The sequence below is a fragment of the Neodiprion virginianus genome, chromosome 5 (assembly GCF_021901495.1).
Source record: "Neodiprion virginianus isolate iyNeoVirg1 chromosome 5, iyNeoVirg1.1, whole genome shotgun sequence".
In the NCBI taxonomy this organism is placed as follows: domain Eukaryota; kingdom Metazoa; phylum Arthropoda; class Insecta; order Hymenoptera; family Diprionidae; genus Neodiprion; species Neodiprion virginianus.
This window is the reverse complement of record NC_060881.1, coordinates 2,901,299-2,915,480: the sequence shown is the minus strand read 5'-3', so window position 1 is coordinate 2,915,480 and position 14,182 is coordinate 2,901,299. Positions and strand designations below refer to the sequence as shown.

General features: G+C 40.7%; 3 protein-coding genes across 4 annotated transcripts in view; 1 reads left to right on the top strand and 2 right to left on the bottom strand.

Annotated features, from left to right (window-relative positions):
• LOC124304613 (luciferin 4-monooxygenase-like) overlaps positions 1-14,182 on the top strand; it is a 49,498-nt gene that overhangs the window by 22,673 nt on the left and 12,643 nt on the right. The gene's annotated exons all lie outside the window — the stretch shown is intronic.
• On the bottom strand, positions 6,087-10,268 carry LOC124304608 (venom carboxylesterase-6-like). 2 transcript variants are annotated; one of them, XM_046763073.1, is made up of 8 exons: positions 10,165-10,268; positions 9,221-9,782; positions 8,955-9,152; positions 8,706-8,884; positions 8,395-8,563; positions 7,506-7,841; positions 7,302-7,425; positions 6,087-6,413 (listed from the first exon to the last, which is right to left on the bottom strand). In XM_046763073.1, the coding sequence occupies exons 2-8, from the start codon at positions 9,747-9,749 to the stop codon at positions 6,197-6,199; spliced, it is 1,752 nt and encodes a 583-aa protein (XP_046619029.1). In that variant the 5' UTR covers positions 9,750-9,782; positions 10,165-10,268; the 3' UTR covers positions 6,087-6,196. The 2 variants fall into 2 exon arrangements, with proteins under 2 accessions (XP_046619029.1, XP_046619031.1); XM_046763075.1 differs by lacking the exon at positions 10,165-10,268 and adding an exon at positions 9,863-10,127.
• LOC124304615 (venom carboxylesterase-6-like) lies at positions 10,733-13,455 on the bottom strand. Its single transcript, XM_046763084.1, has 8 exons — positions 13,326-13,455; positions 12,927-13,233; positions 12,658-12,855; positions 12,329-12,507; positions 12,058-12,232; positions 11,636-11,971; positions 11,401-11,524; positions 10,733-11,327 (listed from the first exon to the last, which is right to left on the bottom strand). The coding sequence occupies exons 2-8, from the start codon at positions 13,141-13,143 to the stop codon at positions 11,069-11,071; spliced, it is 1,488 nt and encodes a 495-aa protein (XP_046619040.1). The 5' UTR covers positions 13,144-13,233; positions 13,326-13,455; the 3' UTR covers positions 10,733-11,068.

Below are 14,182 nucleotides of genomic sequence, written 5' to 3'. Positions count from 1 at the left end.
GATAGGTTAGGTTAGGTTCGGGTATTTCCGGATCGATTCGGGCAAGTTCGGGTAACTTCGGCTAAGTTCGGGTCACGTTAGGTCAAGTTTGGTTAGGTTCGAGTATTTCCGGATAGATTTGGGCCAGTTCAGGTAACTTCGGCTAAGGTCGGGTAGCTTCGGGATTCTTGACACGACAGCGGCTCCGGCGGCGGCGGCGATATTTTCACTATACAGCCAACGTCTTTGTTACCGAAATAGGAGTATCGTATCACTTCAATGTCCCATTTACGTTTTCGGTACTGATTTTCATCAACTATGGTTAATCGGACCTCGATACGAAAAAAATAAACTGATATTTACATTCATAAGTCGGTAAGGAGCACACGTAAAAATGAATGAAAAATATTAATAATGATTGGTAGCGACCTATAAATATTTTCCCACTTCTTCCAGGTTTTACCACAATTTTTTATCAGCATTTGTCTTAAATTTTTAAAGCGCCACTTTGAAATAAAAAAGGAAGTTAGATATTGAACCACCCTAGTGTGCAGCAGTCACTCACTCGGAATCTTGAATCTCCGATCGGCGGTTCAGCGTAGGGTATGCCTTTGTAGGCGGCATAGAGGCGACCCGCGTTCGAGACCTCATATAAACCTTCAATCCCTCCTAGCGGTGTGAAGATCCTAGGATACGATTCTTTCAGTTCGACGGACCGGACGAGAACGGATCCCAGCAATAACGACGTTACAACAATAAATCTCATGATTTTGTCGGATTCAAATTACCGCGAATTAGATTCATGCGAGTCGTAACATCTCTATGAGCGATTGCTAATTCTAAATTAACGGTAACAATTTTGCTTCAACGCTGCGTAACAAGCCTAAAAAGACGCTATCGGCACGAGACTTTCTGCGTTCTATCTGAATACCACCGATATACATTCTATGTAAGTACTATGCCGACCGATATAAATAAAAAAAACGAAAAATAACAAAAACACATCTGTATCAACTTCGAGTATAAGGTATTTACTGTAATTATTCACACGGTAATATGATTTTTATAGAATAATCGTACGGATGGAATTGGTAGAAATTTTTGCCAACCGGAAACCTCTTCCTTTTGCGTGGAGATTTCTCTATGGTAATTAATAGAATGACGGAAAAACCTACGAGGAATGTGGTTGACGGAATAAGACCGCTATAATTTTTTATCAGAACTTTGTAGCCACCGTATCCTTACGTTTCGCGATTTATCTTTCGATTATGAAGCGTTTATCTATCACGTAAGTTCTTTGCGGTCATTTTACACCCGTAACAAAATGTAAACAGTCGAGTCGGCTCAATTTTCTGCCACCGTCTATTGCGTAATATTGTTGTTGCCATCCGATTTTGCGCTTCGCACTTGTACTGTCGAAAACTATCGCACCTTTAACAAAGTTGTTCCAGGATACCTTTGAAATTGTTTCTGCATTCTGCTGTGTGAAAATATTCATGAATATTGTTATTATTTGATGCGCCAGCTACAACTTGTGACTTACTAGAAGGAAATTTGAATTCTTCATTCTGTCGAACAAGTCATTCTTATATTCACCTCAGAGTTTGTCGAACAATGTTTTTACACTCGTCGACCCGAGAAATATCACTCAAATGAACTTGAAAATGTTTTTTCAGATCATTCAGGTCTTAATTATATGCTGTATTGGCAAATATACACCTTGAAATAATGCATCAGCAATTTAATTACGTAATAATAAAAATGAAAAACGATACATCTTGAAATATTACAAGAATATGCGGCGATGCATTATTAAAGAATAATTTTTCGATAGCTTGTATTCGAAACATGTTGAAACACATTTCCCTCAGCTATTGTGATATATTTTCAGAAATCTATTAAACTTTCTGTTTCCTTGTGTTTGCGCTGTTTCAGTAATTCCGGGCGCTCGGAACTCTTGAAATTCGCTTGCAGTTGCAGTTTCAAACGCGGATATAACTTGTAAGAAGACTTTGATATTTGAAAAATATTCCTCTCCAGAATCACCTAGCAATGAATACGTACCAAATGAATAAACAGAAGACTACCTGTCCACAGAGCAGTTTTTCCAATATTCTCTTTAGAATACCTAATTACAAATTTTGATGCTGTTAACAGGGACTTATTATTCATATATTTTTTTTCACTACGGCATGCATACATATGTAGGAGTTTTATCTATTCACGACTACAGTTGTTGAAAGACACTCCAAATTACTACAGTGAGAATTTATCGTTATGATATGCAATTTATAATTAATTGTCATACTGTCTAAATCAATATTTCAGGGAGTGATCATCTACTTTTCCCATTACTTTCGGTTTGCGTATAGAGGCATCAAATCTTTATTGATAATAAAGAAATTGCATAATTGGTAAGTATACAAGAGCTGAAATTCTCGATTTCTCATTTCACCACTTCCATCAAATCATCCAGTGATATCATATTTTCTTGAAAATTAATTGATTCCCAAAATCTTTTGTCCCCGAAGTTCGCACTACTGTTCATATTAATGTCACTGGGTCCAGCGATTTGAAGGTAAGAGAACTTCGTCTTGCATGGATTCAGCTTGGACCATTCGACACCCACGTCGGGCTTACTGTAAAAATTAACTTGGTAAATCAAAGGGTTTGAGATGGTGGGACTCGCGATGAAATTCGTGTCTATGATGAAGATACATTCACCTATCACCGGCAAATGATACCCAGAGATCAATTAGCTTCTTTCGCATCTTCCGGTCTCGCTCGGTCGTCGTTGGATCGAACCACGATTTCAGAACGTACGCGATGTCGTCAAGGTGCGAGGCTCCTGAACAACGTAAGAAATTTTGTTTTCCGTAAAAATAACATTCAATTTCAACGATTACAAATATTATCGTAGTTCTTGTTATTGTCGGTATAGAGTTCGCTGACACTGTGAGCTCCTCTGTACGAAAAGCAATAAACCCAAACGGGGCTCCGAACGGCTCGTGCCTGCAACCTGGCACTTTCCTCAGTCCTGTAGGCATATAGCCGATCAGTTGCCATTTGAGTCAGATTCGCAGCAGTTGTTTTATCGATCCGTTTCGAACTAAAGTAATGTTCTCTTATCAACTTAGTGACTTTGGATATCTGTGTTTTTGGAATGGTCTCATAGTACTGCATCAAGACAGGTGAGATCATTGCCCAGTTTCTGTCCAAGTCAGCAAGCTGAATTCCATTGTTAATGAATTCTAAACAATCGGAAAATAATGGAAATACGATTAATTTTATCACTAAAAACATTTCGGTTTCTTTTAAAGGTAAACTCATGTTCTCAACAAATGCTTAATGAATTCTCACGAGCCGTTGGCAGGAGACCATCCTCGTTCGTGATACTTGCGATCCATGGTTTATTTTGTATAAGACCGGCGGCCAGTGAGTCGACGGGGGGCCGATCGATGAACTTGAAGCGACTGCTTGATCCTACCTCAACCGCTGCCCCAAACGGAATCTGGGGGCTGGTCAAAGACAGCTAACAAAACAATGAGTTTCGCTGAATAATATTTTGGTCCAACAGTTTGACACTCGTTGTACGTATTTGCCGCTTCACGTATGTTAAGCATATATTGTACCCATAACAGATCATTAGATGAAACATTTTTTGTCACTCACAACAAACTTTTTGATGGTCTGCGTGATTTCCTCCGCGGATTGCACTTTCAAACAGTTGACCAAACTACGGGTGTCATTGGTCGGACACCTGAAAATGGCACCAAGTTTCTGGGCCTTCTGTAGAGGATTTTTGGTCTGGCCCCAAGTATTCAGCGGGGTTCCGCTTATCGACATTCATCCTACGAATAACAAGAAATGCTCACGAATGAACTCGTCGTGTGCACGGTATGACATGACGATACACTTTGGGACCACTTGGCTATACCCACTTTGGAATAAGTCCGATGTGATGTTCGTCAGGTAGTGATATTGCACGCTGACACCTCCGACGCTTTGCCCTACGATCGTAATCTGTGACGGGTCTCCGCCAAAGTACCGAATATTGTCCTTTACCCAGTGCATCGCGACCACTTGGTCCTTGAGCCCCATGTTCCCAGGCACGATTTCGTCCTCCGTGCTCAGGAAACCTGAACATTTGTAAATTTTTTACTCGCGAATTTGACGTAGGAAAAAAGTTGTTGGAGACAGAGGCGGAAAAATTGGTAAATCATCTTCTCATGGATACAGCTTTACCCAGTGTTCCCAGTCTGTAGTTAATGGTGACCACGGTAATATTGCTGTCCATCAAGTACGTGGGTCTGTAATCCATTCCACTGCTGGATCTAAATGCGCCTCCGTGAAGGAAGAAAATCACGGAAAGCAAAGATGTCGCTGATTCGTTGTCTCCCCTGAGGGTGGTGTAAACGTTGAGGTAGAGGCAGTCTTCGGAACCAGCGACGAATTCGCTACAATCGTGCGAAGGTATCGGACCACATTGCATGCATCGCGGACCGTAATCCTTGGCTATTAGTACGCCGCTCCAAGGGGAGATTGGCACTTACCACTGACTCAACCATCGTCTTGGCGTCTCAAGTGCTCCTCACCTCGAATCTCAGATTTCCGATTGGCGGCTGGGCGTAGGGTATGCCTTCGTAAGCCTCGTAACGTCGACCCCCGTTCGAGGTGTTGTAGTAGCCTTCGACTGCGCCCAGAGGCGCGATGACCCTTGGCGACGATTGCTGATCGCCTTCTTCAGAGAAGCAGAGACCGCATTCTGCCAAGACCGTTGCGAGAATTAGAAACTTCATTCCACGGTGGAAGTCTCGATGTGTCAACAGAGAAAACGTAACACAAATGCGAACGCAGGTGGATTGGAGCACCGTTTTATCCCTGTTCTAAGCCATTACCTAAAAATCATGATTTTCTTGACATCGTGCAGTCGCAATTTGCGCGACATGCGATTTTCAACATTTATTATCTTGAACCAGTATAGGCATGCTTTTTCGAAATGTTGCTGTGGGTTTGGGAATAATGTACCTAGAAATGAATTCGCCGTATTTCATAAAAGCGCATATTACGCTGACGTGTATTCAATGGTTTCGGCGGAGTGAAGTCAGGGTCTGTTTCGCCTCGTTGAAGTTTCTTACAGTCGTCACGTAAATGCCGTATCTAGATTACAATAAATAACCGAATGAAGTACAGGAGAGCCGTCACTATGTTTAGAATATCGACCAACGTGTTTTGCGGTTGTCAGGGTGAAGTTATCGTTGGAGCTATGAATCTATTCTTTATTTCAGTAAATGCACGATTTTCTGGAACGCCGTGCCAATAATCTCAGGTAACAACCTGTGACGATGTGTATATTTTGATAGACGAAAGTAAGAACCGGAGTTCGGACGGATCAGCGGATCAGCAGATCGGCAAATTAGTAGGCCTACGACTTTAGAAGGAGAGAGTTGTGTACGGAGGTGTCAGGAAATCGTAAAGTGTGTGAAATTAACTGAAATCCTGATCAGGTAACAAATTCAATAAATAACGACGAACTGAAACGATAAAGAAAGTCACACCATTCTAAAATTATAAATACGACACATCAAACACTCTCCCTTCAAATTCTTCGAATAATTGTTTCGCTCGATTTTATCTATATACGCTTTTACCGTCCGTTTTTATGTTATTGTTACTACTTTGTTTCATTCTTACTCGACTATTGTCTCTTATATCTTTCAACTTTTGCACCTGTGCCGTCCACTTATATTTTTTAAACTATCAAACCAAGTTTGTTGGGTTGCGACGTGCAGGGCCTATAAATTGGGTATTCTGTACTATTAAATTATAATTGACTTTTTAAACCAAAATGACCCAAATGAATGCATAATTTTCTCCTTGATCGTCAACAACTATTTCTCGTAATTGTCTATTTATTTCCCTTTCTTTTACATTTGACTTATAATCAATAAGTCAAAATTCATAACAAACCTCACAATCAGTCCACAGTTCCATTATACGGTAAAAAGTGTAATTCGCTTTGATCGTTTTTTCCGTCACGAACATCACGACTTATCATAATTTAAACGCTTTTTCCGGGTTTAGCGATTGAAATAATTTTTTCAGTCTTCAAAGTCATAATATTTATTATACCAGTTTTATTTCTGGACCAGGTTGGATTATCAGTCGACGATGCGTACTGTACACTTAACCAACCATTCAGTGTAGCAGTTCAGAGTTACATATATTCGAAAAGTGTCTCTTCATCGTCGTAGCATGGATCTACGATGTTTTCTCGAAATCCGAGACTGTTCCAAAATTTCTTATCACCAAAATTCCAGTTCCTATTTGTATTTATTTCTCTCAGTCTCGGTCCCGCGATATGCAAATACCGAAAGTCCTTGAATGTTGATCGGCTCGTCCTGGGCCACACGATACCAGTCTTCAGCATCTTACTAATTAGATTGAACAAAAAACACACATAATTATACAGACGCGCAACCGCGACATTATTGCAGCGTGATTATTGCAATGTAGAAAATGATAAAGATAACGATAACTATTACTAAATAATAAAAAAGCAAAGTAATCGGTATAAATATCTAAGTTCCTTTTATCATTTACAATGATATGCGGCCATTCGTTTGATTCGGGATTATAGAAATCTGTCATGTCGAAATAGACTTTCTGAATTCTAGAAAAGTTGGCATATTAGTGCAATAAGATGGTGAAAAAAAAATGAACGAACGACTATTTGGCAATTTTCATTAGCTTCCATCAAACGATTGTTTTTGATTCATATACACCGATTTTTACCGACATCAGACATGCTATGAAAATTCTCTACTCTATAACCGCGTTACGCGTAATATGTTCACATTTTAATACAAAGCGTACGCACAGATTTAACTTTCTCTAAGCCTCTGTTCCTTCCGATTTATTATATCGCTATTAATTAACTCTCGATTGAACGAAAAGCCCTACGTAAATTGAACAATATAGCCAGCCTAATTTCAGTTTGATCGATTCCCAAGTCTCACGCGTGGCTAAAGGTGGAAACAAGCCGTTCCGGCGCCTGCATATAGGCGACTTCAGTTACAATTCACCATCTAATTGTAAGAAGAGCAATTGAAACAATCGATTGCCTATCAGTAGGCGCTGATGTAGCTCGTTTCCATCTTCGTGCCTGTCATAATCCGCGAGGTCAATAATCCTGGACCGTGTATTCATACCCTAACGGAACGTGATCTGAAAATAGTCAATTATAATGTTATATTTTATAAATTAATAATAATTATCTTCGGGATATGAACTAATAAAAATAATCTCGGAAATCCACTTACCCGCCTGTTGCAAACGATATCCAGATACCAATCATCCTCTTCTGCATTTCCCGATCGCGTTGTGTCGTAGTTGGATCGAAATACGAATCCAATACGTAAGCAATGTCGTCGATGTGACTTACGCCTAAAATTGGAAACCGAGTTTGTACATGCGTTTGTAGAATTTTACGGGATTAAATGACATGGGCTTTCAAACAAATTTACCAAAGTTTTGTTTACTGCCGCTCAAGTATTCGCTAAAGCTGTGGGCCCCTCTGTATGAGAAATAGTAAAAGAGTACCGGGTTTTGCATTACTCGCGCCTGAAGTCTCGCCGCCTTCTCGGCACTGTAGCCGAACAACCGATCGGTCACCATCCGGATCATTTGCTTTACCGTCGAGTTGTCGATAGGACGATTTTCCAAGTAGTGATACCTTACCCTACCAGATACCTTCGGCTGCTCGGTTTCCGGTATCGTAAACAAGTAGTCGAGCAATTCGGGTCCTATGTCCGTCCAATTTTGGTTCAAGTCCGCCAGACGTGTCGTATTTGCTACAAATTCTACCGAGGGGATAAATTTTTCATTAGAGTTAAATGCAGTTACTAACACTTAAGGGACTCGAGAATTCTCGGATTTTCCAGAAACTTCTGAGTCACATAAAAAAAAAAAATCATAACATTGTTCACAAAATGCAAGGTAAAATTAAACTCATCATTAATCATCGCCATTTATTATTCATTCAGTCTTGTGATAAACTGCAATTTTAATTACTTACACATTTTTCTAACGAAACTAACTACATCAAACTTTGAAGATTTTTTCATAAAACTGTTAACTTGTCTTATTATTAAAAAGTAAGTACTTTGAATATGTATCTTTTAGCTCCCTTTCTCAAGTAAGTAAAAATCTTATTCACATGAAGTCTTTCAATTAAACGAATAGTAGGTACCTGAAGTCTCTACATAAAAACAACCTTTAAATTACAGTTATATACATCAAGACGCGATTTCTCGATACTTTCATCTCGATCAGAAACCCTAGTTTTCCGATCACCACTTCTAGTTGTAATTTTTGAATACGCTACACAGACGGGGAAGAAATTTGAAATCATACCGGCAGCCGGGAAAAGCCCGTCCTCACTCACGATGCTCGTCATCCAGGGTAGATCCTGAACTCTGCCAGAAATTATCGAATCAATTGGTGGCCGATCAATCATCGTGAACTGGCCACCTCCCTTCTCAACTACCGGCCCGAACGGGGATATCGGATTGTACAACCAGGGCTAAAATTGCATATTTCGTCATTTAACGCAATTCCTACAATAACAATCTAAGCAACGCTTATCGCTTCTGATGATAAAATTCGCCGACTCGTGTTATATTTCGATAAATTTCTCAGGATCAAACCTCACTGGTCCCACTTACCGAGAACATTCCAGCTGCCTGCGTGATCTGATGAGCGTCTCGTGTTTTCAAGCACTCAATCATGCTTTTGACATCGTCGCACGGACATCCGAGAATTGCGGAAAGCTTTTTCGCTTTAAACAGAGCAGCTTCTGCTTGGGTCCAACAGTTCAACGCGGTTCCACTTATCGACATTCCGCCTGAGGGAATTTTCGCGTGTAAAAGAATCGAGTGCGTCTTATCTTGCAAGGTATATTTGTGATAACTCACCTCGAAACAGACCCTTTGTGATGTTGGTCAGGAAGTGATATTGCACGGCTGCGCCACCGGCGCTCTGACCAACGATCGTAACCTGCTTTGGATCACCACCGAAAGATTCGATGTTGTTTTGGATCCAGCGCAACGCGATTACTTGATCCTTGAGTCCCATATTTCCTGGCACCGTGTCGTCCTCCGTGCTAAGAAAACCTGCAATTTCATCGTCCTAAGTACCACGTACCGATGAACTAAATTTCTAATAAAATTGATGAACCCACCGAGTGGTCCAAGTCTGTAATTCAAAGTGACGAGAATCACGTCCTCGTTGAGCAAGTACTTTGGCCCGTAATACATCCCGCTTCCAGCTCTGAAAGCACCACCGTGAATGTAGAATATAACGGGTAGAGAATTTCTCGGTCTTCTGAATCTTTCATTCTGCCGCCTCGACATAGCTGGTGTGTAAATGTTCAAGTAAAGGCAATCCTCGGAATCGTTTACACCGCTACCAGTGCTCTGCACGGATGCCACAGCGCCGTATTGGATACACGACGAGCCAAATTTCTTGGCCGTAAGAACTCCGGACCACGGAGAAATCGGTATTGGAAGTTCGAATCTCAATTCTCCGATCGGCGGTGTGGCGTAGGGTATACCTTGGTAAGCTTCGTATATTTTACCGGTACTCGAGGTGTTGTAAAAACCTTCGATGATTCCCAGGGGTGTCTCTACCCTCGGTGACGATTGATCCGATTTTGTAGGAAGACAGAGACCACATCCCATGAAGAAGCTTGTAAGAGTAGAAAGTTTCATTGTAGAATGCTGCACTTTCACACACTAACAGAACTGTAATCAAGTGTGAGAATCTGATATTAATTCTGACAGATAACGAAAAATTAAAGGAAAAACGGACGATTTTCACGGACGTTGTTAAGTTGTACATTTACGTGACTCATAGTCACCGTTGACATCCCAATGCAGCACAACTCCAGTTCAGGTAATATCACTTGAACAAAGCTGAAAATGTTTTCCTTGCTTGTTTATAGTACGTTACATAATTTTTGCAACGTTGCGTATCGCGAGTTTATTATTCAGTATCCGGTTCGAAAGAATGTTCACACGATGTACTGTATAAGTGAATTATTTAAAACTCGATTGTTTTCCTTCTCGTACTTCCGTTATTTTTAATAGCTTATTTTCATAACGGATATCGTAAGTAATGTCTTACCGCAACCAAATTGACTGAAGATTTGTCTTTTTCGAAATTGATCGAGCAGCATGAAACAATACGTCAAGAATACTGATATCTGTCTAGGGTACCTCATACTAAACCACGAATTTTTTTCTTCGCCTTATATACATATATTTCTGCAAATGTTAAAAGACACAGGATAATGTCTACAATTTTAGTGATAACTTATCCGAGTTCCTAATCAAGTTGACATTGTGTAACAGAAAATTATTGTGATTGACTCATCCGAAACGTTACCTTGAGTTTGACAAAATGAATTTTCTTTCTATAATCACATGTTTTTCGAATCGACGAGGTCGCTCGTACAAGAGGTGGGTCATAACGACAATCATGTCTATCGCAACGCACTAACAATAAGATCTGCAAGCACCGTAAGGTCAATGAATAGCTCTCAAGTGATATTCATTCATTTCCGAACTCATACACGCGTTTGAGGATTTTGGCAAAATATTTAACACTGGATTGTACGAAACACTTTATTGTTTCATCGACGATTGAAATGAATGCATAAATATACATACAAGCCTATTCCTTTGAGTTTCTAAATTGCAGTTTGCAGTACGTTACTTATTGACACTAATCTTGTTTTTGCAATTATACTTATGCAATGAAAATTGATTAGTCTATCGACTATTCTGTTATGTACTAATCAGTTAGAATATTGAGGAAACTTTCATGGTTCTCATATCTATATATTTGTATTCGTAAATTACTTAAAACATCAGTAAACATGGAATAACACTCATCAATAATTTACACATGTTAAATGCATACTATAAATACTCGTTTACATACTATTTTCAAATTCTCACAAAAAATGTGATGACAACTATAAATAAATCGTATTGTTAGTAAAAAATTTCCGATAGATGTATAATGCTTATATTTTGTTGTTCTCAAGATCATCTGCATATTCTTTTCCAGTTCGGCCTTGTGAAAGATACTTCCAATACTGGTCCTGAGAGACGCGTTGCTTAGAATCATGATTCTCCTGAAAACCAAGCCACTGCCAAAAGTTCTTATTACCAAAATCTTCGCTTTCGGTTACGTGAAGATCATTAGGTTCTGCGATGTGAAGATAACGGAGCGTCGTCGTGTTCTTTTTCACTCTTTTCCAATCCACTCCTACTTCGGGGGTGCTAAAGAATAATGTACACTCTATTAATACAGTTTCGATAGCCAGTGGAATGAGTGAGGCACCATCGTACTTACCCGTTAGTTGCAAAAGACACCCAAAAATTGATCAGCTTCTTTTGCATGTTTCGATCATCCAGCGTTATTGTTGCGTCGAAAGACGGGTGCAGTAAGTATCTTAAGTCATCCAGATGGCTGACTCCTTCGGAATAAGGGAATGAAATTTGTTAACGATGCTCTTGATTCGTCGGCAATATTTCGAAATTTTATGTAACAAGGAAAATGCTCTTTATACCGCTCGATGAAAACTTACCAAAGTTCGTTTGGCTGCCGGTAAGAGCCTCGGTTATACTGTGTTCTCCTCTATACGAGAAGTAGTAAAACAGAACGGGACTTTCGGTGGCTTCTGCTTGTAATCTCGCTGCTTCTTCGGCGTGGTAGAAGTACAAACGATCACTGCGCATTTTGATGATCCTGCGGAGTGTTGAAATCCGGATATCGTCATCTTTGAAATAATATTTCTTTATGCAATTTGCTACCAAGGCCCGCAGGTCAGCCGGAACGGTGTAATTGAAATCGAGCGCAAGAGGTGCGTACTTTACCCAATTATTATTGAGATCATTTAGAACCGTTTCGTTTGCCGTGAGTACTGAAAATACACACACAATCGAGAATTGTTATTAACGGTGAAAACTTTTCTTTAAATCTTATAATTATGAGGAATATGTGACTCACGGGAGATCGGAAAGATGCCATCTTCGCTAACGACGCTCGTGATCCAAGGTAGATCCTGAACTTTCTTGGATTTGAGTGATTCGATGGGCGGACGATCGATAAAAGTAAATTCGTCCTTCGCAACTCCCTTCTCAACCACCGGACCAAAAGGGACGAAGGGGTTGTCCATCCATCCCTAAAATCGAATAGACGTTGCATTATTATTCTGCAGCGAAAAGTCCTGCCGAAAATTGTTCGAACGATCGCGAATCGATCGCTGTCACCTACTTACTAGAAATGCGCTGGTCGCCTGCACGATGTCTGTTGCGTTTCGCGTCCTCAGACATTCCACCATTTCTTTGACGTCGGTGTCGTTACATTTTAATATTGTAGCTACCTTCTTGGCCTTTTCAAGAGACCCTTCGATCTGAGCCCAGCTGTTCAAAGCGGTACCGCTTATCGAGATTCCTCCTACGAGCGAAGAAGTGTTTGAAGGTTTTGAACAGTCTCGGAAGAGAATGGCAGGGATTGAATTTTCGGTGGGGTGGTCCTTAAGGTTTTTAACCTGATGTTGGGGCTTGAGCTATCGAAATTCGAAAATGACCACCTTCAATTACTCACTGTGAAACAAGCCTTTGGTGACGTTAGTCAGGTAGTGATACTGCACGCTGACACCCCCTGAGCTGTGCCCGACGATTGTCACGCTGTTTCGATCCCCCCCGAAGTACTTTATGTAATCCTGGACCCATTTAAGCGCGACTACTTGATCCTTGAGTCCGAGGTTCCCGGGCACCGTGTCGTCCTCCGTACTCAGAAATCCTGAACATACGTGACAACTCGTTGGGATTCTCAAACTTTATAGGAGAAACTTGACGCTAGTCGGAACTTACCCAATGGTCCCAGTCTGTGATTAATCGTGACGAGCAGGACGTCTCTGTCGAGCAAATATTGGGGTCCGTACATGCCTCCGCTTCCCGATCTAAACGCGCCTCCGTGAATGAAGAATATCACGGGTAGCGGTTTGCTTACGTTTGCGAATTTCGTAACCGGGGTGTAGATGTTGAGGTACAGACAATCCTCCGATTGGTTCAGTCCGGCCGAACCCATCAATTTTTTCGCAAGATTGTATTGCAGGCAAAGTGAACCGAATCGATCCGCTATCAAAGCTTCTCCCCAAGGTGAGACGGGTCTCGCGACCTGGGAAATTGTTGCAATTTGGATCACGGAATCATGCGTATTGTGCCGATGGTGAAAATTATTCATTACTGCGGCTTCGGAGAGACACTCACCTTGAACCTCAAGTTTCCTATCGGCGGCTCGGCGTAAGGCACACCTTCGTACGCCGCGTACAAACGGTTTCCATTCGAGAAGTTGTAGCGTCCTATGATCAGTCCCAGCGGCGTGACGACTGATGGACTTGTTCGCGTATGTGCTTTGGTGAGGAGAAGAACAGTTCCGAGTAGCAGCATCGTAGCAACGGCGAACTTCATCGTGTTCTTTGTGCTATAGTACACCGTTTCTCACTGAATACATTGCTTTGCGATTATACTCTCCTATTTATACTATTCGCAACATCCGGCTCAAATTTGACGAATCACATTTCTACTAGAAATCTAGCATTTCCCTATCACGCCGGACTTTACTACTGCGAAACTCGAGTATCTTTGGGGGAATTTGCGAAAATGCTTATGAGTGGTTATCTTTTTACGTCACATCTTTACAACGAACGTACTATTTTAATCGCAGCTGTTAAAAATTGCTTCATCGGTTATTTAGTTATGTATATATATATATATATGTATTTAAATCGAAAGGCCCCAAATTAAACGCTATTTGGTGCGCATTGAATTCGCTAATATAGCAAGCTAAATTTGGAAATTTCGGTTCACGGATTTCCGTGCCAAGATTCTTGTTCACAAGGTATAAAAAAATAAAATGGACTGTCAAGAACAGTTCTCGCACCGTTCAAGGTGAATAGAAGAATTTTCGGCTATGCTTTTTGCATTTAAAATTATTTTACCGGCTTCTTGAAGTCAGTTCTCGGTATCTATCAAAGTGACCGCAATCATGCGGTACTAGCGGAACCAAGTCGCTAGGCTAGATAAGTTACGTCCACAAAACTCTAAATATATTCTAATGTTTTAAG

Bases quoted from the DNA above. Each gene is read 5' to 3' on its own strand.
- LOC124304608 (XM_046763073.1), bottom strand. From the start codon at position 9,749: ATGAAACTTTCTACTCTTACAAGCTTCTTCATGGGATGTGGTCTCTGT. The intron at 9,153-9,220 runs GTGGGTTCATCA...ATGAAATTGCAG, and splicing joins TTACAGACTTGGACCACTCG to GTTTTCTTAGCACGGAGGAC. The intron at 6,414-7,301 runs GTAAGTGGATTT...CAATCTAATTAG, and splicing joins ATATCGTTTGCAACAGGCGG to TAAGATGCTGAAGACTGGTA.
- LOC124304615 (XM_046763084.1), bottom strand. From the start codon at position 13,143: ATGGGTTCGGCCGGACTGAACCAATCGGAGGATTGTCTGTACCTCAAC. The intron at 12,856-12,926 runs GTAAGTTCCGAC...ACGTATGTTCAG, and splicing joins TCACAGACTGGGACCATTGG to GATTTCTGAGTACGGAGGAC. The intron at 11,525-11,635 runs GTAAGTTTTCAT...CTTATTCCGAAG, and splicing joins CGGCAGCCAAACGAACTTTG to GAGTCAGCCATCTGGATGAC.